The sequence below is a fragment of the Felis catus genome, chromosome F2, assembly GCF_018350175.1.
Source record: "Felis catus isolate Fca126 chromosome F2, F.catus_Fca126_mat1.0, whole genome shotgun sequence".
Lineage (NCBI taxonomy): Eukaryota > Metazoa > Chordata > Mammalia > Carnivora > Felidae > Felis > Felis catus.
Genome location: NC_058385.1, coordinates 39883261 through 39911208, shown reverse-complemented (window position 1 = coordinate 39911208; position 27948 = coordinate 39883261). Strand labels below are relative to the sequence as shown.

At 35.1% G+C, this 27948-nt stretch overlaps 1 protein-coding gene and 1 long non-coding RNA gene across 5 annotated transcripts in view; one reads left to right on the top strand and one right to left on the bottom strand.

Annotated features, from left to right (window-relative positions):
- The window catches only part of LOC109496098, a 74854-nt gene extending 69630 nt beyond the window's left edge, over positions 1–5224 (bottom strand). For both annotated transcript variants that reach the window (XR_006592648.1, XR_002151931.3), the window contains exon 1: positions 4812–5224. This is a non-coding gene — a long non-coding RNA (uncharacterized LOC109496098). The remainder of the gene's footprint in view (positions 1–4811) is intronic.
- Positions 5225–5235: 11 nt separating this feature from the next.
- TRIQK (triple QxxK/R motif containing) overlaps positions 5236–27948 on the top strand; it is a 342742-nt gene continuing 320029 nt past the window's right edge. For all 3 annotated transcript variants that reach the window (XM_045050082.1, XM_006943299.4, XR_006592646.1), the window contains exons 1-3: positions 5236–5368; positions 17216–17375; positions 18830–19005. In XM_045050082.1, coding sequence (XP_044906017.1) covers positions 18955–19005 — 51 coding nt within the window. In that variant the 5' untranslated portion in view covers positions 5236–5368; positions 17216–17375; positions 18830–18954. The remainder of the gene's footprint in view (positions 5369–17215; positions 17376–18829; positions 19006–27948) is intronic.

Below are 27948 nucleotides of genomic sequence, written 5' to 3'. Positions count from 1 at the left end.
TTTTATAATGCATTTAAAACAAACATATACAGCAAATAATACAAATGATGGAGTGGGGACAGATATGTGGAATTACACTGTCATAAGGTTCTGACATTTGTGAAGTGTGGTGTATGAATGGGAAGCAGAATGTAACATGTGTGAGATGTGAAGCTGAAGTCCAGCTCTGGGATGTTGGTAGTGGAGGTAAAAACTGGGGGAGTGTGAAAGGAGGGCATACGGGGATCGCTCTTAAATACACAATTTTACAAGTACATAACATTGATGAACCTCAGCAATAATTTAAGGATACATATTATTAATTCTAGAACACTACATCCAACAATTGCAGAATACACATTCTTCTCAAGTACACTGAGAACAATCGTTCAGATAAACTGTATGCTGGGCTATAAAATAAGTTTCAATAACTTTCAGAAGTTTGAAATCTTACAGTGTATATTCTCGAACAACAATGGAGTTAAATTAAAAGGCCATGACAAAAAGACATTTAGAAAACTCCCAAATACTTGGACTCTAAACAAGACAATTCTAAATAAATAACCCAATGATAAAAGAACTCACAGAAAGAAAAATTTTAAATATTTTCAAAAGAATCCTAATTAAAACACATCAAAATTTATGGGACATCACTAAAGCAGTCCTTAGAAGTAATTTTCTAGTTTTAAACGCCAATAATTTTAAAGGATAACAATTTAAATCAATTATCTTACTTTCTACTTAATGATATAGAAAAATAAGAAAATTAAGTAAGCAGAAAAAAGGAAATAATAAAAGCAGAAATCAATGAAATAGAAAACAAATATGACAAAGTTAACAAAGCCAAAATTTGGTTTTCTGAAAAGATCAATACATTTGAATCTTACAAACACATTTTCTGTTAGGAGGGAAAAATAGTATAACACCTTGGGAAAAATTTGGTATTATACTTTCTTATTTTTATATATATATATATAAAGAGAGCACACACGAGTTGGGGTGAGGGCAGAGGGAGAGAGAGAGAATCTTATGCACGTTCTATGTTCAGCACAGAATCCTACACAGGGCTTGATCCCATGACCCTGGGATCATTCCTGAGCCGAAATCAAAACTCAGACACTCGACGAACTGAGCCACCCAGGCACCCCTGGTATTATACTTTCATTTACAATGTGCACACGCTCTACAAATTGTGATTCTACTCCTAGTTACAAATCAAAGAGAAACTCTTGTAAATCTGCAGTAGCAATGCTAACAACTGCCCTGTTTATCATAGAACAAACCCGGAAATAGCTCCAAAGCCCTGGAGTAGAAGAATAGATATATGAGTTGTGACATATCCATGCACTAGAATATTATAAAGAATTAAATCAATCACAACTATACAGAACACTAAATTTAATCAAAATTTTCTTGAGTGCCCATTAGGTGCCGGGTACTGATCTCAGCACTTGGGGTACATCAGTTAATAAAACTGATGGGATCTCTACCCCTCAAGCAACTTACACTCTTGAGGTAGAGAAAGATAAGTAATGCACATAATAAATAGGCAAATTATATATAAAGAACACTAAAAAGTGATGAATGATTATAAATGAACAAGTGACGCATCGGTAAGTAGGCTCTGAAATACCTGAGTTGGAGAAACTGGGGGTTAAGATACACGGGGGGAACATAGGACGATGGCTTTTCTCAGTGTGATGCTAAATGAATATAACATTGATGAGCCTTAGCAATAATAAATGACAAAAATACATCCAGATGCTGTGCCTCAATTCTGCCCTGCTGCAGTGGAAACTACGAAAATCGAAAATCGGCAGTTGCTCTTTTCTCCTGATGTGAGGGATTCAGAGGCCTTGTTTTGAGAGGTAAGGGGCACAAAATCAAAGCCGTTTTGATTAATGAGTCACCACTTGAATATAAAGGGGCTATCTACTGGAAAAGCCATTATTATTAGGGGTACCCCTAAGAAGGGGGAAAATGCTATCAGTGAATTATCTGTAAATTGCATCCTGATTTCAGAACATTTAGTCATTGTCATATTGGATTAAACTTCCAATGACCTGAAAAAAAAAAGTAAATGTGAACGTTTTCAACTGGCTACAAGATATATACCTTTCACCTATATGTCTTTTGCCAGGTAAATAGCTGACAGCTATACATTTGAAATTATATCCTCAAAATATTTGTAATATGTGATCCATCACATGAAATAATTTTCCATATATTTATATATAGAGATATATTTCTATAGATATATTTCTATATATATTTCCTATATCATCTGAAGAACATTTTTGAGATAAATAATTTTATTCCAGATTTCAGTGACAATCTTGCATTTCATTACTCAAAAAGCAAACATTGAGATATGTATTTAATAATGTATGTCAGTTAGCTTTAAGGAAAAGTTCATTCTAAAAATGTGCTGCTATGTAACTATAATTTCAAATATTGCACAAATTAGTAAAAATACTTTATGGTTTATCAATTTTCTGAGTTTTGTAAACAAAGTTTTTCTTCAGAAAAAGCATATCCATTTTCTAGGTTTTATTAAGTGGTTTCAATATATTTCTATGGGCTAAAACCAAGATTTTCAAACATAGACTGGAGGTCACACACAGGGATTTCTTAAATGAACTCACATGAAAAATCATTTCTATATATGTTTTAAAAAAATTCACCCTAAATGCCTCCCTAATGTTCTAGGATGACTAAACAGAAATGGTAATATGCATGTTTGACCTATTAACCAACCAACTGCAGCTACTGAGAGAGTTAATTTGGATATTTCAACCTTTAAAATTTAAGGTAAATAAGTACTAAGTAAGTTTTAATAATTTGACATTTTAATATTTTATTTTAATATATTCAATGAATTTCATATGTTTTGACAGAATCATAATTTCTACAAATGATCTCTACAAATGGATTCTCCCAAATTTCAAGCTACATACATAATCATCTAGACCAAAGATGTTAGCACATATAATTATTGGATTCTAATTTATATTTCAACTTACTACAAATTTAAATATAGCATGTGTGTCATTACATGGTAAAGAAATAAGCATGTGCATAACATACATCTGGATGTTTTAATTTTACATTAAGCCATTTACTTCTTGTTCAATGTCCCTAAGACATTCTTTATTTCATATCTGGTTAGTTTGTACTTCCTAATTTCTTCTAATGTTCACTACTGCCTACAGTGGAGTTTCAAATTATATATGTTCCAAGTATTAGAGCAGAAATGTGAGTTAAAAAGTAAATAATTGAGGCATGGATAACATGAGACTCTCCTACTCCAAAAGTGAAGTTAATTGGAAACATTATTTGTTGGAGGTTAAGTATTTGGATAGACACTTGCAAGACTACTTTGCAATAGTCATATTCATACAGGGTAAGTTGGCTAGTATTCATTTTATAGAATATGCTTGCAGAACAACTTGCCAGGATAAGCTATCTTGTAAGAATATGTTCCAGATAGAAATTCGGTGATAGAGACTCATTATTCATTGTTCTAACCTTATTTCCTCACTGCAGATAGAGTTTTGAAATGTATTCCTATGTATATGTGGCACAGTATTTTCTACTGGATGTTTAACTAGATACCAAGGTGTAGAGTTCCAGAAATTTGAATGTATGTTTCAAACATCTGGAGCTATACATATGGGCAATATACAGCTGTGTTTATTTCAATGATTACACATTTACATGCATACAATACATTTATTTAAATGTATAATCTCTTATATATGTGAGAATAGTCAAACAAATGCATTTGCTGTACTTATTTGAATATGCAATTGAAAAATAATTCAAATAAATAATTCACCACTTTTATTTAAATCTTACAGTATTTATTTATGTAACATACTTATTAATATACAATCATAGCTCTTTCTTTTTAATCTAAAACTAAATATTTTTAAAAGATTAAAGAAACATAATGGTGATCATGAGTCATAGAAATCAAGAAATTTTGTAGAGAAGTATTCATAGTGAGGTTTCAGAAGAATTTGAAAATTCAGCAGGACACAAGAATAAAATCATTTGCAATTGGAATGTTTCTTTCATTCCAACAATTTTATCATAGTGGACATTTTAATTGAATTTCAAAGTACTTGTCCAGAAGTATTGTTTTTCCTTTATTATAACTACTGTATTGACAAGATAAACACTTCTGGGTATTGGTTTAATACAGAAGGAAAAAGGGTTACACTATTTTAAAGCCACACACATACAAATCTGGTTAAGAGTATTAAGATAATCTCATTTAACTCTACCTTTATTTCGGGAGAGGAACTGGAGACCAGCAAATGATTTAGGAGAAAAGAAAAGAAAATTACATTTTGGATTCAATTTCTGGCCCTGATATCCTAGGAGATTTCCGAGACCTTCTAGTTAGTCTATTTATACTTGTCTCAGTCCTTCTGTTTTCTGTACGCTATTTACTTTCTCAAGGTTTTTTTTTTTTTTTTTTTTTTTTTTTTAGCTATGATAGGCTAGCCTAGAGGAAAATGACTTACACTAAAGCAAGAGAAAACTTAAATTGAAAATCGCACAGGTTTTTGAAAGAATTTTAAATTCAACGTACCACAATGTAAAAAGTAATGACTGCAGGCACTTCTTCATTTGTTGAATGACTGAACAAATGTAACCTATCTGAGCCTTTTTCATTGTTCACAGGCCTTGGATAATAACATTGGGTGTTGAGAGAATTACAGGATTAAAAGGTATAAATCATTCAATTGTCGAGTGCTTTCCAAATAATAACTTCGTATTTCATTCCCATTTGGTAGACGTGAAAACTGAGTACCTGGACATACCTGCAAAGCTTTGTTGTTGGTCATGTTTCAGGAATCACCTTTCCTAAACTGATTCATCTCCTGTGAAAAGCTTGAATCTGCAAACAATGTTGTTTTCAGAGACAGTCCACGCTTCCCCCATGGGATGCTCCCCGGAGACTGGGGATGGGAGTGTGTGTGCGTGTTTAGCTGGGAAGGGTTCAGTAATGGAAAGAACATAATTTTGTCTTTCATAGTTATAAAACAAGTCATAGTCCTTGTTTTTAATTTCTATGGTCATTTTGTGAGTCAGGTATTAGAGCTTGGGACTCGCGTCAAAACGAAGGAAAGGCCGAGGGGCCGACGCCTCGGCGACCAGGACCCGCGCAGAGGAGGGAGAGAGATTGACCAATCGGAGCGCAGGCTGGGGACGGGTCCTGTCCCTCTCCGCCAAGCCCCGCCTCTTTCCGTACAGCCCCTTGGGAGTAGGGGGTGTGCAGCCTACTCGTCCCGCCCCTGCCTCTGAGTGACAGGACCGTGGACAGCAACATTTCCAGCAGGACACGAAGTTTGTCGGCCCTTGCCTTGGCTGAGCTAAGGTGTGTGTGTCCGGCGAGGGCGAGGGGGCTGGGGCGGCCCTGCCAGGGAGGCTCGGGGTCCGGGACTGAAAGCGGGCGCACGTCCTTAGCGAGTCCCCAGAGCGTTTAGGAGATGGTCGTTCCTCCCTGAGAGCGGCGCTTGGGCTGGCTGGGCGTAGGGAGGCTCTGGAAGACCGGGAACCCGAAGCTAGGGAAACCCAGTAGGTACGGTAATCACTTAAGGACCCCTTCCGGCGTGCAGGGCGCTCGAGGTGGGGGTGGGGACGGCGAGCACGGAGTTGGGGCGGTGGGTGGGCGTGGCCGCCTCTGTTGCTAAGGAACGAGCGGTTCCCGCCCTGCCAGCGTGTCTGGCGCTGGCGCAGGGCCCAGGAAATTTTAGCTCCACCCACCTCCCGAGGCCTCTTTCTCGGTTGGGGATTGGCTCTCATGTGCTGTCAGTTAATTCGTGTCCTGTTATTTTTACAGTCCAGCACTCGGGGTCTCGTAGTTCTTGTTCTGGCTTTTCTCTGGTATTACTCCACTCCGTACTTTTACCAGCCTTCCCCTTATTAATAAATATCTGCAGACCAAAACATTTGCAGAAAAGAGCTTCAGGCAGCGTTGGGGTGGCGTTATTTCCACGGGGTGGTGGGAGGGACTAGGGTGGGATGGGAGGAAAGGATCTTTGCTTGGTGCTTGGTGAATCCCTGGACCCACAGGGTGTTGGTATCCATGTGGATGGCTAAGAAAAGGGGGATAGGATCTCTAATTTCTTCTACCTGGAATTATTTTTCTCTCTGTTGTAACGTTTGAGCACAATGAGCAGCTCAAGAAGTTGAGGCAGTTCATTTTTGGACAAGCTCCAATACATGATTTCCCTTTCCAGTTCCTACTGTGGAAAGTGGGTGATAGATACTAATTGGATCAAGCCCCTCGGCTTGATTGGCCCACATTTAATGATTAACTGTAAGATGGTAACCACAGATAACCATTTCAGATCTCTTTGCTCCTATCATTTGGCCCCAAATGATTGAGCAGAACAAACATTCCAGAGAGAAAACACATAAGGAGCTAAAGTCTACTTTTACTTCCTTCTGCTAGGTTTACTGTATAAATCTACAAGAAGGAAGCTTGTACTTCTTAGAACACTGAGGAGAACCTTGGCCTGTAAGTCAGAAAACTGTCAGGGTTAGGGAATGTTTGTCCTTGGCCAATAACCTTCATATTCATAACTGTTTTCTCATCTATACTTTGCCCTTTGTTCCTAAAAATTAAGGAGGAATAATTGATTATGAAAGTATTATTAATAATTTACACAGATGTGAAGTGTTATTGATTCCACTTTATCTTTTTGTCTATATGATCTGAATTTGTAAACACATAGAAGTATGATCATTTAGCTTAAAGTAGTTTCAAACCTCCCTTGGGACTTCTCTTATCATCGGGTTATTTAGAAATGAAGCAACTCATTTATTTGTTGTTGATTCTGCGAATACTTCTCGTTAAGTGGTGCCTTAAATATCTTGCATGACACTTTTTCTCCCCCTTGACATCACTTGGTTTTTCAAAGCATATACATAGCCTGAAAGGATTCGGAAAGATTACCTTCTAATCTAAGGATGAATGACCTTCTTGATATCATGTACTGCTTTGAGAAGCTAAAGAAAGCTATTGAGTCTCCCCTTAGAGAAAGACACTGTTTGAAGTGTAATTGGACCCTGGATTAAGACCCTGTTTTGGGTCAACTTCTTGAGGGATAAGGAAATTATTCTCCCCCTTGCTTCATACCAAAGAGTGACTGAGAGCATAGCTGGGAACAGAATTCGGTCTTTGTTCTTTCTTCCACATTGCTTTTTACCATAGCTTAATTTTAGTTCAGCATCTTAAGCCAATCTTTTTTTTTTTTAACCATTTAATAAACAGGAACTACCAGTGCTCAATAAATTGTTGCTGTCTTTCAAAACCATGTAAACTGTAATTTTTTTCAAATGCCTTTTGATTATTCTCTTAAAGGATATTCTTATATTTAAGCAAGTGAAAAAAGAAATCATTGTCAAATATTTTGCGAAAATGTTAAATTGCATTTTTGAGATAAACATTAAAAACATAAACTTTCTCTTCTATCACAGTCCATTTTGGACAGAGAAAAGCTGATTATCTTTATGCCACTTGAATACCATTACCTGATTCCTAGAACTCTTTTCTTCAATTTGAATCATCTTTCATACTATTTTAATTTCCCATGGCTAAAAAGTATTGTGATTGGTTCCACTATGGCTTTTTTCGTGATTTCTGTGTGAAAATAAAGGCTATAAATAGCCTAAATTTTCCTAAAGTTTTTTTAGGTTTATCAATGAAAGTGGGCATATGTGGTAGACATTATCATCAGAAAGGGAAAACACTGAAAAGAGAAAATATGTATTGCTTTTTTAATAAACGTAAGAGTATATAGGAGCACATGCCATTTTCCTTATCATTTATAACTTTATTTTATCTATTTAGTATTTGGCTATCCCTTTCTCAACTCCATTTCTGGTAGAGAAACCGATATAAAGATAAATGGATTAGAGAAAGCATTCTACTGGAATTACAGTTTTTAGGGGCTCAATAAATAATCGCTTTATTTTCCCTCACTTTCTTGGGTGTGTAAACAGACAGAGGGAGTTTGCAATATCACCTTCCTTACTAAAGAGCTGATTTGGCGTAGTGCTTTGGATGGGAGACCCGAAATGAGTACTAGTACTTTCTGCCTCCTCCTACCTCCTACCTCCTGCCTCGTCTTTTCTTACCTCTTTTCTTCAGTGAGAGATCATTTCAGTTTGCAGAAAAGATACATTTACCCAGAATTAGCAATGAAGTAAAAGAAGGAAAAACTCTAGTATTGACAGGTTTCTAATAGCTAATATCTACCCATTGGAGTAATATGGACCAGTGGATTTCAGCCGCCAGTCACCAATCAGATAACTCACGTTGGGAAGCTGTGGATAGGAGTAGGATCTGAGGCCAGGACTGTTAACCTAGTGCTCTGATTTTCCACCCTAGATGATCCCTTTGGGTCTTTTGAAATAAGTGGAGGTGTTTTTAAATTATTACTGTGTCTTTAAAAGCTTATGGCTTTTGGGACCCTGAAGTTTAGGAATGGTAAGTATTGTGTAACATAGAGGTCCAGCTCAATGAAGAATTTTCTTCTCACACTCCAAGGCCAAAAACATGTCCTTTGAGAACTGCTGTTCCAGTGGAAGTTCCTCTACATGGAGGCATGAGGCTAGACGAGATTTCACCCTAGTCTTTGTTCCTCTGTGTTCTTGTTTTTGTCGTCAATAGATTAAGCTCTAAGTGTGAAGGTCTTAATAAAAATACTGCTTAGAAAATAGCTATTTTTTGGTATTTTCCAAGAATGACTAAAACAATGTTAATAGAAAATACTAATGCATATTTTATAATATTTGATATCCTCAAAACATTTCTAACTGAACAGAGAAGGATCTAGAGTCTAAGAGCTAAGTCTTTTCACACCTGGTACATGCATTTAATCCTTTCTTGTATGACAGAAATGTTCAGTATCTTTTTTTACTGTTTATTTGTTTATTTTGAGAGAGAGAGAATGAGCATAGAGGAGGGGCAGAGAGAGAGGGAGAAAGAGAATACCAATAGGGTCCAGACACTGTCAGCACAGCATGGGGCTTGATCTCACAAACCTTGAGATCGTGACCTGAGCCTAGACCAGGAGTCAGAGGCTTAATGGACTGAGTGGGCCACCCAGGTGCCCCAGAAATGTTAAGTACCTTTGTGATGATAGAGTGCAATAGGTATATATTTTCTTGAAAAAGAAGATGATTTCTTAGCTTCTTAACTTGGAAATGCTAAAAAACGATAGAAAGATAAATACTGTGTACTCAGAGGTTTAACAAATTCTGTTTTGTTGAACCTCCCGTAAATGAGAGGATCTTATGTATTTTCAAGCCCCTGAACATGGAGAATGACAGCAGGAATAAACAGAAACTTAGTTCTTCTATAATAGTGTTATGCAGTGACATAGTTGTAAAAATAACAGACCAATTGGACTGAAGACCTTAACATTTTGGCAAAGACAAAAGGAAGAAAACCCTTTTTAATGTATTTTAGATATTAAAAATATTCAGATATTGCTGGTTGTAGACTGATAAATTATATGGATACCTGTGACAAAATCCTAATTGTGGATTACAGTTTATAACCTACACTAGACAGAAGGCACACTGGACTGAAAGTTTTAGACTAGGCTCCAGCAATAGATAAATTATTTGGGGGTGAGGGGGTGATAATGTTCCAGGCATCAAGTTCCTTATATGTGAATATCTAGAATTGAAGATTTGTGGTGTTCTTCCATTTTTATGAAGAATGTGCTTGAGCATTATAATACATTCTCATTATTCACAGTGGTTCAATATAGCATGAATGTCTCTGGGCAGGGGCATATCAGGTTTTTTTTTTTTAAGAACCAGTTTATGGGGCACCCAGTTGACTCACTTGGTTAAGCCTCCCACTCTTGATTTTGGCTCAGGTCGTGATCTCACAGTTTCATGAGTTTGAACCCTGTGTCAGGCTCTGTGCTGACAGCATGGAGCCTGCTTGGGATTCTCCCTCTTTCTTTGCCTCTCCCCTGCTTGTGCTCTCTCTGTTCTCTCAAAATAAATACATAAACTTAAAACAATTAAAAAAGAATTAAAAAAAAGAACCAGTTTCTGATTCCATATTGTCATTTTCTAGGGGTCCGTTATCTGCCTTTTCTCCTCTCCTCAATATTCCACCCTCACACCTCCCATACATACATACATTTGGAAAAGAGGACTGTGTAGAAATGATCTCTATAGTCTCTTTCTTTTTTTTTTTAATTTTTTTTTGATGTTTATTTATTTTTGAAAGAGACAGAGTGTGAGCAGGGGAGGGGCAGAGAGAGAGAGAGAGAGAAAGACACAGAATCTGTAGAGGCTCCAGGCTCTGAGCTGTCAGCACAGAGCCCGATGCGGGGCTCGAACTCACAAGCTGTGAGATCATGACCTGAGCTGAAGTCAGACGATTAACCGACTGAGCCACCCAGGCACCTGTCTATAGTCTCTTGCAAAGCCAAAATATGCTGGATAACAGCATTCGAAATGAATAAAGTGGAACAAAAAATCCCACAAACCCAAGGAAAAAGTAATCAGCAGAAGACTCAGGGGCATACCTGTGAAAACCAAAGAACAATTTTAAGCTAAAGAACATTTGAGGAAGTTCTTTGACATGTAGCATGTGCAAGAATTCATGGTCTCTATGGGCAGGAGAACTCCGTATATGAAGAGCAGACAATGATTAGGTGACAGTAGGAAGACTGTAAGGTAAAACAAAAAGATAAGGAAAAACTAAAAATGAGAACTGTGTTAGTTTTATATTCCAGCTTTAACAAACTACCACAAATTTAGTGACTTTAAAAACCTCAAATTCATTATCTTAATCTGCAGTTCAGAAGTCTGAAATAGGTCTCACTGGGATGAAATCAAGGTTTTGGCAAGGCTGCGTTCCTTTCTGGAGGCTCTGGGAGGGAATCTGTTGCCTTGCCTCTCCCAGCTTCTAGTGGCTGCTCACATTCCTTGGATTATGACTCCCTTCATCTTCAGAGCCAGCAACATTACATCCCTGTATTTTTCTGTAGTCAAATCCCGTCCAGACCACAGCTAAGAAAAGTGAACTGCTTTTAAAGACCCACCTGGATAATCCACGATAATCTCTCCCTTTTGAGGTTCTTCATTTAATCACATCCATACAGTCCCTTTTGCCATGTAATCCTCACAGGTAATATTCACATAATCACAGGTTAGGGAATCAGGACCTGGGCATCTTTGAGGGATGCATTATTCTGCCTACCACAATGACATATTAAAAAATCTATATTTGAGGCAGTAAAGAACAGAATTGATATTACTGCAGAAAATTTAATCAGTATGAAAAATAGACTTGAAAAGTCCTCCTAACGTAAATACTGAATTCATGAAAAGAAAGTTGATATGTGGAAGAAAAAGAATCAGGTCCACTCTATGAAAATTTAGGGTTTTTGAAGAAGAGACTATACTATTGACAATTGTTCCTAATGAAGAGAAGACAGTTTTGAAAGAAAAAAAAAAAGTTATAAGCAAAGAGGTAACAGGAATCAAAACTTTTTTGAGCTGAAAAAGTCATGGGTGCAGAAAGGAGTTACATAAGATGTGACAACTCAAAGAGACACAATATCAAAAAATTTTTAAGTTAGTATAATGATACAGAAAAAATGCTTCATATATCTAGAAAGAGAGAAAAATAGCATATTACCGTCAGGAAACAAAAGTTAGGCTGGTCTCAGACTCCTTTCCTATAGCATTAAATAGCAGAAGACAACAGAGCAACATTCTTAAGAGGGTTTTCTGTTTTCTTTTTTTTAATATCCATGCAGTTTGTATTTCTTGTGTAATGGCACAGAAAACCACTCCTAAGGTTATAAGGGACCTTAAACTCCACCCTGTTTCCTTTTTTGTGGGGGGAGAAAACCTAAGACCTACAACAATTTATTAGAAGGTGATGCAAATGTAAAAGCCATGGCATATTAAAAAAAAAAGCTGATAGTATATCCTAGAGTTCTAGAATATTGATGTGGCTCTAAATAATTATGTCAAATCTAGTTAAAAATTGACTATGAATGTAAAAAATTGCTTGCATGAAAAGACCTATAGCATAAAAATTAATTCAGCAACAACAATCCAGATGTAAATAACATTTTGTGATTTTATGATTTATATATGCCAGAGATGAAACCTGGTAATTTAAGAGGATGGATAGACTTTAAAATATACCTAAAGCATTCTTCAGCAAACTTGGATCCATGGGTTTCCCAAATCTGGCTCAGTGCTTGTTTTTCTATGACCCGTGAACCAAGAATAGTTTTTACATTTTTAAATGGTTGGGGGGAAAACAAAACAAAGCAATAATGTTTTGTAATGTAAACACAAAATTCAAATTTTGTTAATAAATAAAGTTTTACCGGAACACACCTACATGTCTGTTTACATATGGTATGTGGCACTAAAATACCAGTGTGGAGTAATTGCAACAGATAGGCAAATGTGTGGCTGTGCTGCTTTGCACTGCTCAGAGCACTAGGAATTGCTATGACAATTATAGTTTGATTTTGCTTCTCAACCTTCAAAGCCTAAAAATTTACAATTTGGCCCTTTATAGGAAAATTTGGCAACTCCTGACCTAAACTGTAAACTTAAAAAAATGGAATTTTCTTTTTATTTCAAGGCACCCAGATTTACTCAGCTATTGCCCTTCAATGTTCTGCTTACCCCAGCATTTCTTTGGTCTTCTATGGACTGGCGTTAAAAACAAGTCTATTATTTTTTACATTTAATCATCCAAAATTTCTCTTTTGCACCTCTGTGCCTTAAATGAAACATATTCATGTGAAGATTTTAGAATTTCATTTCCAAAGACATTCAGTTAAATATTGCAGTACTGTTAGAAATAGTAGCATTTTATTATTGTATGCCAAAAATCTATGTGTTTATAGAGATAAGCATGTACTGTATTTAACAAGTGAGGTATGTATCAATCAGTTAATCAGCAAAGATTTGTTTGGCAGGTACAGATGAATTATATAGAGGAAGTGGCTTTGGAACAAGGTTTGGAAGGATGCCTGTGAATTTAACGTAGATAAGGCTGGGGCTAAGGTAACAAGGCAAAGAGAACAATATTTGTAAAGCTACTAAGCTGTCAATAGGATCACATAGTTGGGAAATGAAAGAAATTCAGTGGCTGGAACACAATTTGGAGAAAAGTAGCTAGAGTTGAGGCAATAAAAACCATGGTCCAGGCCGAGAAAGCTGTCATGTGCTACACAAAGCAATTTTTATCTTATAGGCAGTGAAGATCCATTTTAGATTTTTGTGCTGTAGAGCCAACATGATCAGATCAGTATTTTACAATAATAGTTCTTAAACTTTTCAAATACAGTACTCCCTAAATTTTTTTTAATGCTATGAATATACGGTCATGGAACAAAAATTGCATTGGGCTATACCCACATATGTCCTGTTTATAACAGAATTTTCCTTGAGGAAGGATACATAGGCAATCCACTAATTATCCTAGGAACTTATGTGATATGGAAACTTTTGTGAGCAGGTTGCTAAATAAACAAATAATTTTAAATTTTCAAAAGATTAAAAAGTTGCCTATAATGGAAAAAAAAAATGATCTGTCTGGCTTCTCCTGTCTACACAGAACTACTTTAAGACCAAACATAATGTATTATGTCAGCACACTGCACCAGTGTTATATATGGCTTATAAAAACTTTATTAGAATTTGAGATGATAGATGTTTAGTTATGGATCCCTTGAACATATTGGGATTTTCTTTTCTTATATATTTAAAAAGCAATGTTTAATGCTTAGCATTTCTTCTAATAAAATAAGCGTATTTGTTTTGAATGCCTCTAAAGAATTTCATTAAAACCATATCTCATTTTAAACATTGATTTTGATATGTAATAAAAAATAGTTTTCTAGGTAATATTGTCCCACATTTATATAGATCCTTATATTTAACACATTATTTTCATAAAAGCAATCTCATTTCATCCTTACAGTAATCTCTGTGATACATAGAACAGTTCTTTTCTCCATTTTATAGATATGAAATCTATATCTCATATGGATGATCTGGATATACTCTTCCTCATAGAGGAAAGTGAGTGTACTCTGTGATCGGATAGATTGCATTCAAATCTGTGCCCTTTGTTAACTGTGTATGCTTGGAAAACTCACTTAATCATTAGGAAACTTAGTTTTCTCATTGGGGGTTAATTGTACTTGTCCCACATAAATTTTACGAGACTTTCTGATAATACATGTGACATGCAAAGCACAGTAAATGGAAACTGCTGATATCATTATTGTTGCTAATATTTGTCATCATCATTAATAAGTGTCCAATACCCATTATTCAAATTTTCAAAATCCAAAAGTTCTGCAAAATAAATTTTTTTCCAAGTTTGCATAAATTGAATTGAGGCAAAACCATACTTAAAATAGCATGGGACTATTTATGTCATCTTTATTTTTCCAGTCAGTGTTAATATTGATAAGATTTTACTATGAAATATTAATGTGCTGCCCCTACTTTCCTCCAGGAGTGTTATGTAATTATGGTAAATGGGATATATTACTTTTCTATAATCTGAAAACCTCCAAGGCACAACTGGCCCAAACATTTTATTGTATTTTTTATTTTATTTTATTTTATTTTATTTATTTTATTTTATTTTATTTTATTTTATTTTATTTTATTTTATTTTATTTTATTTTATTTTATTTTTAATTTTACTTTTTATTTTTTGGCCCAAACATTTTAGATAAGAACTATATATATTATTATACTTTTTCATTTTAGCAACAACTTTATTGAGATATAATTCAGAACCATTAAATTTATTTTTTAAGTGTACAAGTCAGTAGTTTCTTGGATATTCGCAGAGTTGTGCAACTATCACCACTATCTAATTTTAAAATGTTTAAATAACCTCAAAAAGAAACCCTGTACCCGTTATCAGTCATGCCCCATCTCTTTTGCTCTCACTTTCAGCCGCCCTATATAACTGTTAATTTGTCTTCTATCTCTATAGATTTTCTCATTCTGGACACTTACTATAAGGTGAACAATAGGAATAATGTATTAATTGGACTTTTGTGACTGGCTTCTTTCACTTAGCGTAATGTTTTCAAGGTTCACCGTGGGCTAACCATGGAGTTACCATGGGGTAACACATAATATTTCATTCTTTTTTATGGTGGAATAATATTCCATTGTATGGTTATACCACGTTTTATTTATCTACTCATCATGGATTGTTTCCACTTTTTGACTATAAGAATATTGCTGCTATGAACATTCATGTATAAGTTTTTATATGGACATGATGTATGTTTTCATTTCCCTTGGGCAAATACGTAGGAGTGGGATTGCTGGATCGTATGGTTACTCTAAGATTTTTTGAGGAACTGCCTGTTTTCCAAGACTGGTTTACTTTCCCACCAGCAATATATGAAGGTCTAGTTCATATCCTCACCAATACTTCTTAATATCTGTCTAGTGAAGTGGTATCTCATTGTATCTCTTTTGATTTGAATTTCTCTAGTGACTAATGCAATTTAGCATCTTTTCATGTGCTTATTGGCAATTTGTTTTTATTCTGAAGAAATCTCTATTTAAATCCTTTGCCCTTTTTAAAATTGGATTATTTGCATTTTTACTCTTGAGTCGTAAGAGTTCTTCATTAGTCTGGATATAAGACCCATGTCAGATATATGATTTGCAAATATTTTCTCCCATTCTGTTGGTTGTCTTTTCACTTTCTTGATTATGTACTTTGGAACAAAAAAGTTTTTATTTATTCTGATGAAGTCCAATGTACCTGTTTTTTGTTGTTGTTGCTTGTATGTTTGGTGTTGTATCTAAGAAACTATTGCCCAACCCATGGTCATGAAGTTTTACTCCTCTGTTTTCTTCTATTTTATTTTTTTTCTTCTATTATTTCTTATATTATTATTTTTCTTCTATTTTATTATTTCAGTATTTGCATCTAGGTCTGTGATTCATTTGAGTTAATTTTTGTGTATAGTATGAAGCAGAACTTCAGTTTTATTCTTTTGCAGTACCATTTTTTTTTAAACACTGTGTTTTCAGGGGTGCCTGGGTGGCTCAGTTGGTGAAGTGTCCAACTTTGGTTCAGGTCATGATCTCACAGTTTGTGGGTTGGAGCCCTGCGTCAGGCTCTGTGCTGACAACTCAGAGTCTGGATCCTGATTCAGATTCTGTTTCCCCTCTTTCTCTGTCCCTCCCCCGCTCATGCTCTGCCTCTCTGTCTCTCTCTCTCAAAAATAACATTAACATTTTTTTAAATAAAAATAAAAAATAATGTGCTTTCATATTTTCATGTTGACCTGGATTATTATCACTATTTAAAACATCCTCAACATTGAAAGCTATTTTTAATGATATGATTAGAATTAGTGAAACTTGTGTTCTCAAATACTTGGGGTTAAATTTTGAGTTGGTTTTATTATTATGAGAGAGTGGTTTGGAACCATTTAAACTTGATACTCTTATATATATGAGCAATTGCGACATAAAACTAGAGATGAGTTCAGTGCCTGGCACATAACAGATATTCAGTAAATATCTGTTGAAAAAAAATGAATAAATCATATGTTATTTGTTTTCTTTGTTGCTTTTTAATGGGCATTTAGTTTAGAAAGTAACATCTAATATTTATGGTTTTATTAAATTATTTTTATATTTTTTAAAAATTATTTTTATAGGTTAACTCTGTACAAATTGCAATAACAGAGAACAAATTAAAATTGGTCTCTTTGCACACATATTCAACTCTAAAATATAGTGAACACATCTCTCACTACTTTTCAGATAATCATCATACAATGAATGAACCATTCTTAAAGTGTGGTCTGTAGAAATAATGTTACTATTTATTACAGTGGAAAGGGGGTCTTTAAATATATTTGAGACACGCTGGGTCAAGTAAGTTTAAAAAGATTTTCCTATTACACAACTTCTCAGGACCTTTTTTTTTTTTTTTTTTTTTTAGAAGGTATGCCTTGTGAAAAAGAGGCATAGTATGGAACATTTTTCTGAGTATATTTGACCAGAGAAGCTTAATTCAATTGAATCTATAACAGACTTAGCAAACCAAGAAACACTTCTTGGAAAATGCTACCACAGTGTTTTTATTTTGTGGGCATTAAGGCACTGGAGATCATCTGTTTAATGTTTCCATATACTCTACTTTGAATTCCAGTAAGAAAAAGCAACCAAGAACATTGTTATTGGTATCTGGAATTGAATTTGCCAGGAATGCAAGCACGGCTTCTTCAGTAAAGATCTTGCCTTTGGAAACATCTTACCCCTTGGCAGCTCTCCAGAGTTCAGACTTAGCAGCATCAAGGACACAACACAAGGTGTGTTTATTTGATCTAACATTTGGCAAAAGGTGTTTTGACTTGTGGTTTGTTTTCTTTCACTTGTTTTCCTTGTTTTGGTTTGTTTGCTTCTGGCAATGAACTTGAGTTTGGAAGGTAGTCTTTCTTATGGAAGGCAGTATTACAATAGGGGAATGTTTTTACTTATATTTATTTTGTGGTATTTGGGCAAATCCAAGTAAATAAAGCAAGATCCATAGAACTATAAATCTGTATCTGAAATCTTTTTTGAATCATTTGTTATCATTAATTATCTATTAGGATTTGTTTCTACATTAAATATTTGATATCTCTTGATGTTTGGTACTCTGTGATACTTTGGTACGTTACTATATTTTGGTAATCATGTAGGGATCATAATCAGTGTCCCTGCATAGTAAGTAATGAACAGATTAAGATCATCATAAAATGTCATTCAATGTCAATTTTAATCTTTCTTGATTAATTGGTATATCCTCTTTTTGCCTGTTTTGTGGGAAGAGGAAGTATGTTATAGAATCAAAGAATGTGGGCCCCGTTATATCTCCGACCTTATCTTCTGCTGTCCTCTTCCACCTCGTCCTCTGCTCAGAACTTTTCAATGACTCTCTATTTCACTCAAGATAAAAGCTAAAGCTCTTAAACTGGCCTATATGTCTCTACAAGAGATGGTTCCTTGTTACTGCTCTAATCTCATCTCTAATGACTCACTTGCTCAGCCATACTGGCTCCTTTGTTGTTTTTTGAACATGCCAGGCATGTTCCCATCTCAGGGTTTATACTATTCTCTCTACTGAATTGCTCTTCCCTAGATATCTTCATAGCCAACTTATTCACTTTCCTTTGGGTCTTTATTAAAAGATCGTCTTCTAAATGAGATCTTACCTGGTCACCATCTAAATATCCCTGCTCTCTATTTTCTACTTAGCATTTGTCACTATCTAATGAACTATATATTTTATACTTATTTGTCTTACTTATTGTCATTGTCCTTCACAAGAATATTAGTTCCTACGAGGGCAGGTGTTTTTGTTTTCTCTGGGTTTGCTCTATCTGTAGCAACTAGAGTAGTCCTTGGTCCTCGATGAGTGAATTAATGAAAGAGCGGTTAATTCAGCAAACATTTTTTAAGCACTTACCATGAGCGAAGCACTATGCTAATTGGTGACAAAACAGAGATGAAATACACAGTTCCTGCCCTCAGAAGTACTGTTGGAAGGGATATGGATGGTTACAGCAGCCATCTCACTAGTGTTGTATTATGGTAAGAGTATGAATACGATACTGTCTGCATTTGGAGAAACAGCATTTGAATCAGACTGTGTTGGGCTCATGGAAGGCTTGCTGGAAAAGGTAAACTTTTGTATCAGCCAGAATAGCCTGGGTTATGCTGTAGGAGCAAACAAGCCCAATTCACAGTGTCTTAACTCAACAAATGTTTCTTTCTCACACAGACTACACATCCAAAACGTGTTGGTAGGAAAGCTCATGTACTTCCATGACCCAGATGCAGCCATGGGAAGAGAGTGGCTAATTATGCAGTGACACATTGGTCATAACAAATTTCAAAAGGGGGACTATGAAGTGCAATATTGTCTCTACCCAGAGGGAAAGGAGATTTGGAAGATATGTGAGTAGAATTAATGACTGCTATACCTTTCTACTGTTTTAAAGGAGTATAAGATGTCCAGGTAAAGAAGTATCTGAAAGCATTTTCAGACAAAGGAAGAGCATGGGCAAAGGCAGTAAGCTGTTATGTAGTGTGACAATTTCAAGGAACTGTATGCAATTCAAAGTGTTGGTGTTGGATAAAGACAGGTAAAGAGTTTGGAAGGAGAACAGGGGTCAGAATATACCAAACTATGGAATTAGAACTCCATCCTAAAGGACACCAGGAAACACTGAATGATATAATATACTTCAGGGGATTTTCTTGATTAAACTTAATTTATGAAAGATTATGCTGGAAGCAGTGTGGGAGATAGTTTGAGGGAAGCAAGACCAGAGACGAGACCAGTAATGATACTAATGCAGTAATGCTGGTGAGATGCCTGACGAAGGCAATGATGGAAGAAATGGTAAAAGAGGGGAACAGAAGGTAAAAAGGCAGGAAAAGTATGTACATGGGGGTGGACTCCAGGGCACTGGGAGAGCCTTGGTGCAACACACTTCTTACACTGAGGCTATAGTAGAGATAATGACCTGACAGTGTTTTTACCTTAGCACGTGTGTGTGGATTTACGTGTGTTTGGTGTGTGTATCAAAGTGTATGTTGGTGCGTTAGTGAGCTAGAGCAAGCTTGCAAGTGAGTGATTCTTACCTAGTGGTCTGTATTTTCTTTGTGATTTGGGAGATAAGCTCATATGCGTAGAATAAAATGAAGGGGGATAGAAGACTTCAGGAGAGCCCTGCAGGTTGTAATGGCTACTGAGTCAGATGGGACATACCGTTGACTTGGGGGAGAGAAGTTGCTGGAAGTGTTATGCACTTATAAAAAATTAGATTATATATTTTACTGTAAAAATTGCTTTGGGAATTTTCCAGTTTCTTTTTCTTTAAATTGTTTAGAGATCAGTAATAATTCAAAAATGTACACTTTAAAAGACATTTGTGTATGCTGCTTCCATTAAAGGGACTCATGAGAGATAATCTAGCTCTAGCCCCCAAATTTTGGTTAACATGATAATATGGACCCAATCACTTCATAACAGAGGGAATAAAAATTTCTAAAACTAATGAGGTAGTTATCCAGTGCTTTTATGGGATCATTCTTTTATGCTAGATTTTCAAATAAAGTACTATAATGCAACAGTGAATTTTAATTTTTGAAAAGAAGTAGAGAAAGTATTAGAATATTTGTGATATTTTTTAAAGAAGTTTTCAGAAGACGTTGTTTGGAATGTACTATAATTTAAAGGATACTCTAAAATCATGTTTCTTGTTTGCCATTGTGTATTAAACCCATGGTTAAAATATTTGGGATGTTACGTTTATTATTGCAAATGAAAGTTTTAAGACCTTGATGGCAGAGCTAGTTTTATCTAATATCAAACTACTGCTCTAAGGAACATACTGAGCTGCTCAATGCATGTTGTGGAGAAAAATGTAAACATTTAGTACAACTCCTGAGGAGAGAATAACAAAGAAGTGATGGAAAAGTTGACCTGAAAAGATTCTTTTCTTAGACTGAAGGGTAATTTAGAACTCTTGACAAAGACTAGAGATACAGTTATCAGTTTTAAAACTGAGGACTAGTATTTAAGGTTTTGTTTGTTTGTTTGTTTAGAATTCTTCCATTGTAGAAAGTATTTTTGAGTACTCATTATGTGCATATACCGTAAGCATGAAATTGGTACTCTCTTAATCCAGAATTTCCAGTATTTTCTGACAAAAAGACAGCATATGTAATTTGGCATCTTACAAGTTGTCCAAAGATACTTTTGTTGGAGCCACTTAGCTGATAATAGAAGATGGTTAGGAGACCAAGTAATGGCAGAAAGTGTACAGTTTCTATGTAATTAAATTAGTACAGGCATAGTATATTCTTTGACCATTCTTGTACTCTGAGAACTTAACTATAAGGGAGCTCATTGACTTTTTAAATGAATGTGAGGTCATCAAGTTCGGGTTGTTTTTTGTTTATAAAAAACCATTTGGACTGTGAGGTACCTCAACAGCAAGTAACTGATTAAACCAGCATGACATAATGATACTAATAACATTTCATGAACACTTACTATGTGAGAAGCACCATGTTAAGTACTTTATATATTTAGCTCTTTAATTTACTGCTTACAACAGCTATGTGGGATAGGTATTCTTACTGTGTCCACTTTAAAAATCGTAAATGAGTTTAGCTTGGTAAACAACTAAAAAATGATGGAACCAGAGGGAAATGAGTTAAAGTAGAGAAAAGTTAACACTCATATTCCTATAAGAGATAGAGAATGCATAGTAATATTTTAAAACTCAAAGCATTTTTATGTGTTTACAGTAACTAACAATAAAGTGTGGATGATTTAAGCTAATGTAATAGTGTTTTGAAAAATATTTACTCAAAAACATGTATTGAGTGCCTGCTGTGTACCGCATTCTTCTAATCGTTACAGGTTTTTAGTTATAAAAACAAATATCCCTGCTCTTGTGGTACTATGTTCTAGTGGAGGGAATTCAGAAAATAAACAGTAGGGTAGATTTAATATGAAAAAGTCTTTTTTAATATTTTTAAGTAGTTGATAGATCTAAGGTAAGATAACTTTTCTGTTGCAATACTGATAACCTGATAGTTTGTATCATTTTGTAGTGCCTACGTCAAATCATGGAAAGGATGAAATATTGATTATTTAAAATGATTGTTTATTTTAAATAATTAATTTGAGATTAAATGTTATTGACCATTACTTTGAAGACCTATCTTTCCCTCCTCCCTCCTTGCACACTGAGGATGCATCATTCCAAGAAAGCAATTAAATGTCATTTGTCATTTGTAAAAGAACTTTGTTTTGCATAATTACAGACCTGGGTGGTCCATGGTTAAAATGGAATGAAAGTGAATTAAAAAAAAAAAGACTTAAGACATTTTTTCCTATGAAGGACACATTTAAGTGCAGTCTTAGCACCTTAAAATAACTGCAAATGCTCATGATTGAAGATTCAATTTTGCTCTTTTTGTTCAGCTGTATCAGTGTGCCTTTATGTGTGTATGAGAAAAAGAGGAAGGCAGAGAATAAATATGAGAAGGAGAATGAATTATGCCAGGGCTCCCTAGGTGCCTTTGTTACAGTAGCTTTTCAGAATCCTTACCACTGTAATTCTAGGAATTGACTAAACATTTACATATATTGTTAAAATAGAGGATGCCATTTCTCTCGGTCTTGGGTTTCTTCTCCTTTCTCTCCAGCGATCTTAGTGTGGCTATACAGGATATTTCTTTATGTACGTACGCGTCTCTAGTAGACCACTCTGAACCGCTCTATTCGGTAGGCCATCTTTCATTAATTCTTTCTTATGAATGCTTTAAGGAGTTAAATAATGGATACGGTTTATGGACTTCATTATTGAAGTAGTAATGATGTGGTACAGTAAAAAATTAAAATGTTCAATCACAAGGTCGTTAACAAAGAATGAAAAATAATTAAGGGCAAAAGAAGAAAAAAAAGGTTTTAAGATAAAATCCAAACTCGTTGAGAGAAGCATTGGAAAGATTTTGCAGAGGATAGAATCTGTATTAAAAGAAGAGTCCAGTTCTGTTAGTAACTAGATTTTTGTGCTGGAAGAGATAACATGAAAGTCTTTGGAACAGGCTGTAAAAAGGTTTTGGAAAAAGTAGAGGTAACAAAAGTAGCAAATGTAGTTTAAAAATGAACAGTAAGGAATGTAATGCATTAAGGAGAGATATGGCCTCATCAGAAATTGTGATTATAGCCAATAATATGAAAATGTTTGGGAACATTTTTTTTCTTTATTAATTGATTTAGGCATTTTATTCATAGACTAAGAGTTGTTTATGTTCATGAAATCCTATCTTCTGATCTGAGCTAAACAGGGCAAGTTTGAAGGCAGGGGCTCAGAGCTGTCCATAGCCTTTTTACTACATTCATTTTTAAATGCCTTATTTGAAAGAGAATGTCCTAGTTTATGATTTTCATATTTTTTTCCCTTTTAGAAAGAGGCAGATGGTATGAAAACTGGACTCCCTTATTTAAAGGGAATGTTGATATTTATAACCAAGCTTATCTCCAGCAAGATTTGTTTTTTGCAGCTGTTCCAGGTTGGAAAAAAATATTATATTAAAGCCCTGGCTTGTTTTTCTTTCCATATTTGGGGGGGGGAATCTTCAGAATGTGAAAAAGTGATGTTTGATTTTAAACATGAATGCAATGTAAACTGTGATTTTTTCCTTCTATATGTGAATTTTCTGTTTGTATGCTGTGATGATATTACTCTTTTTGTTTCACTGATCTATTTCCTAGATATATCACACTTGAAAAATAATTTACTCATCATTTTCATATCATCAAAGTATTCTAGGAAGTAGAGTAGATTTTTATTAAGTTAGTCTATGTTATTGAACAAACCATTTTCTAATTTTCCGTTTTGCTATTTTAGTCATTTTCTTTCTGCCCAGGACATCTTTTTCATTAAGGTGTGTGTTTTTTTTAAATAGTTATGTTATTTGCCAGCAGATATTTTTTTTTCTTTTATCTTTTCTAGTTTTTGCTTCCATTTTTAAATATAAATGCTGCTAGACATTTCCCTGGATGTATTTTAGGAAGTTTTAAAAACCAATTTAATAATTTTATTTAATACATGGAGCTATCTCTTTCGGCACATGATAACACTAAATGGTTATCTGTGCTTGTACACACATAAAATCTTTGCACATGTTTGTTCAGCATATGCACCCACACATATACAGTTTTTCAGAGTCTTTTTGTTGTAAATATATTGATTTATTGTGAATAAATGTGATTATTGATTTATGTAGAGATAACTTACACAACTTCCTTGTCAAATTAAAGCAAGACCCACTATTTATCTTCTTGAATATGAAATTTTTTGCAAATTCTGATTATGTCAGACATATATTTTTTCTTTTTAATAATTGAAACTAAAACTTTTATTTAAAAATTTTCATTGCCTCTATAGCATTTACAGTTAAACTATTTTAACATCATGAAGACCAACATATTGCTTAAATCTTTGAAATAAACCATTACTAGTAGCAACCAATTTATTTTCAGAGTTTCTGATTCCTGAGTAAGCCCTTTAAACTTCAGTCTTCAGTTCACAAAATCATCACTCTCCCTTTTTAATCGCATAGAACATGAGTACCTGTAATTGATTTTATGAATTCAGCTTATTACACATCTTTTATTCTTCCTTTATTCTTTATACAGTTAAAAGTGTTAAGTGAAGGATATGGGAATTCTTTGTTGGTGCATCCTTTCTATCTTTTCATAAGGAATGCTTTTCATGCTAGTATGACAGTTCATTGCACACATGCCATTCTTTCCTTGCATGAGTGTTCCTAAGGTGGCCTTCGTAAAAATTTAAATACAACTCGCAAAATTAAGAAACAAATTGACATGAAACACAGTGAAAGCTGCTAGCATTCGATTGCTTGTGTTCTCACCTTGAACAAAGCAAGTGATTCCATAGAAAGTATGAAACTATACCAATAAACATCACATATGTCACTATCCCTGGTTTTCTTTGTATTGCTGCATGGTCCCAATGTATACCTATATGAATGAGCATTTAAGGACCATGTGACTGGGGTTGCCTATATTCATTTTCTACTTCTTTTTAACCAGAAGATCCAAAGTACGTGTTTTCCAAATTATTTGAGAAGAATAAAGATGAAAAGATGTTTTTTCAATCAGTACCTTATATATCTGAATGACATGTGAGTTCGGATACAAAGAGCTGGGGCAGAAATAAAATAAACTCCTTTACTATAAGACATGGCTGAAGGAGAAGCTATATTTAATCATATGATTATAGAAGTAATAATGTATAAAAGAAAATGAAATGAGATATATTTAGAAACTATATTAAAATAATTGCATTTTTTAATTCAGAAAACATTTATGTATTTCCTTTGCTTTGTGGCCTTTGGTTATGAACATCAGTGAATGTTATTCTGTTTGTTCATGGGGCAAATAGCAAACTGCTGACAATAATCTGTCTCTTTTGGAAATATCCTTCTGGAGTACTTGATTCAGAGGTAAATGTTAACTTATCTGAAGAAGGATTTTATCAACACTGTTGAAAATTGGCCAGTGGGAAAGATACCACTTGTAGAGTACTAATGCCATAGTAGAATAACAACTGATTCTAATATAGAAACCATTAAAATATATGTTAATATTGCGGCATTTTAACTTACTAATAAGAATATAGTTTAGGAGAGATTATAACAAAGTTTACCATTCTTTTGTCTTTAAAAATAATTACTGGTAATAACCTGCATAGCTATGTTTAACTGATTAAATAATCTAGATATTAGATGACCTGTTTCCAGGTATGTATTAATTAGTTTTAATTTTGTTTAATGTTTATTTTGAGAGACAGAGAGAGAGAGAGAGGGAGAGAGCATGAGTGGGGGAGGGGCAGAGAGAGAGAGGGAGACACAGAATCTGAAGCAGGTTTCAGGCTCTGAGCTGTCAGCACAGAGCCAGACGCGGGGCTCGAACCCACGAACAGCAAGATCATGACGTGAGCTGAAGTCGGACACTTAACTGACTGAGCCATCCAGGTGCCCCTATATATTAATTAGTTTTATATTGCTGCATTAAAAATTACCATAAACTTCATGGCTTAAAGCAACAACCATTTATTAGGTCCCTATTTTGTAGATCAGAAGTCCAGTGCAGCCTTACAGGGTTCTCTGCTCAGGGTATTGCAAACTTGAAACCAAATGCCAACCAGATGTTCAAGGCTTTGTGAAAGAATCCGCTTCTAAACTTATACAGGTTTTTGGCCGAATTTAGTTTCTTGTGGTTGTAGGACTGAAGTCCTCATTTTCTCCTTAGTTGACTGACCTCCTTCAGGCGACTCCTATTTCTTGCCAGGTGGCTTCATCCAGCGGTGGAGAATTTCTCAGGCATCAAATCCCTTTTAATTTTAATCTCTTTGACTTCTTTGACTCTGACCTCTAAACCAAGATTTAAAGTGGTCATATTATTAGACAAGTCCCACTTTGATAATATCCCTATTTTAAAGTCAACTGATACAGATATTAATTAAATTGGTGAAACCTCTTTTGTCATTTAATGTAACATAATCATAAGAGTTATATTTCATCATGCTCACAGATTCCACCCATACACAGACTTTGATTTACTAAGTGCTCCAAGGTCACTTCATTATTTTTGCAGCTAATATCAGGTCTTTCTTGCTGTATCCTCTTAACATTTTTATATTTACATTTGACATACCACTTCCTATGTCTCTGCCACTATTTTCATTGATGTTTCTTATCTGGGTTTAGAACAGGATAGACATAAAGAACCCACACACTGAGATTTATATTTTTAAAAAGCAGCTTATGAATTTCTAGGCAGAGTTACTCTGCGTCTCCATTGTACATTCAAAACTGTTTTGAGAAAACATGGAGTATCCCAGTTAATTGCAAAAAGCTGTAATATATTTAGGAATCGATGTGACAGAAATTTAGTAATGAATTTTCATATAGGCTCATCAGACAACAGAGTTTGAGGTACAGGTTAAACTTGGGTGCAATACTAGGGGGACGTGAGTAAGTGAAAAATGTAAAAAAAAAAAAAAAAAAAGAAAAGCAGTAGATAAGAAAGACAAATGCAAGGTGGTTACTTAAGCTGGCCACAGCCGCATAAGAAAATGTAGACTTTTGTTTATTCAAGTGGTTAATCTCCAGACATGCTATACAAAACCAATTACAGTTGACCCTCGAAAAATGTAGATTTGAACTGTGCATTTAAAATATGTGGATTTCTTTCAATAAATACAGTATAGTATTTTCTCTAGCTTACTTTATTGTAAAAATATAATATATAATGCATATAACATGCAAAATATGTGTTAATTGACTGTGTTATTGGCGAGGCTTCCAGTCCACAGTGGACTATTAGTAGTTAAGTTTTGGAAGAATTAAAGGCTATCCATGGATTTTTGACTCTGTGATGGTTTGGCACACCTAACCCCCATGCTGCTCAAAGGTGAACTGTAGCTGAACTGAGGAAAAGAAAGAAATTTATCTGCCAGCCTCTTCCCATCTTTTGTTTCTCATTGGTCAAAGCTCACCTTTGACAGTATGCTACTGTCCTTGTACTTTTTTTTTTTTTTAACGTTTATTTATTTTTGGGACAGAGAGAGACAGAGCATGAACAGGGGAGGGGCAGAGAGAGAGGGAGACACAGAATTGGAAACAGGCTCCAGGCCATCAGCCCAGAGCCCGACGCGGGGCTCGAACTCACGGACCGCGAGATCGTGACCTGGCTGAAGTCGGACGCTTAACCGACTGCGCCACCCAGGCGCCCCTGTCCTTGTACTTTTAAGATTGTTGTTGGGGAAACTCTCACACTGTGTGCTCTCAGGCTTCATTGTAATCTTGGAATTGGTGAGGAGCCAGGCTTTCTGTGGGTGTTGGAGTTGGTAGGTATTCCTGTGACTGTGGATGTGGTAGTGGAAGTTGTGCTTCACCTTCACACCCAGAGGAAGCCAAAGTGAGCTGAAGGTAATGGTTGGTGTTGTCCACTGGGCAAGTGATTGAGGCTATCGTAGTCAGTGAATCTGGGCAAGTGCATAAATTGGGTCTAACAGAGGTAAATTTATAGTTATTGCGTCTGACCAACTGCTTTAAAGATTCTTTATCATATGTAAATGCACCTAGGCCACAGTTTGAACTCATTAAATGTTTATGAAGTTTAATTTTTAAGCAATGTGATGGTCTTGGTTCTTAGAACCTCTTCAAAATTTAGGTTGTTTTATGGATGGGGAAATAATTCAAGCATAATTAACATGAGGAGCAATAAATATCAGTCCTTTGCATACTTCTGTTAATTGAGTTCTAGAGTTATACTGAGAAGCA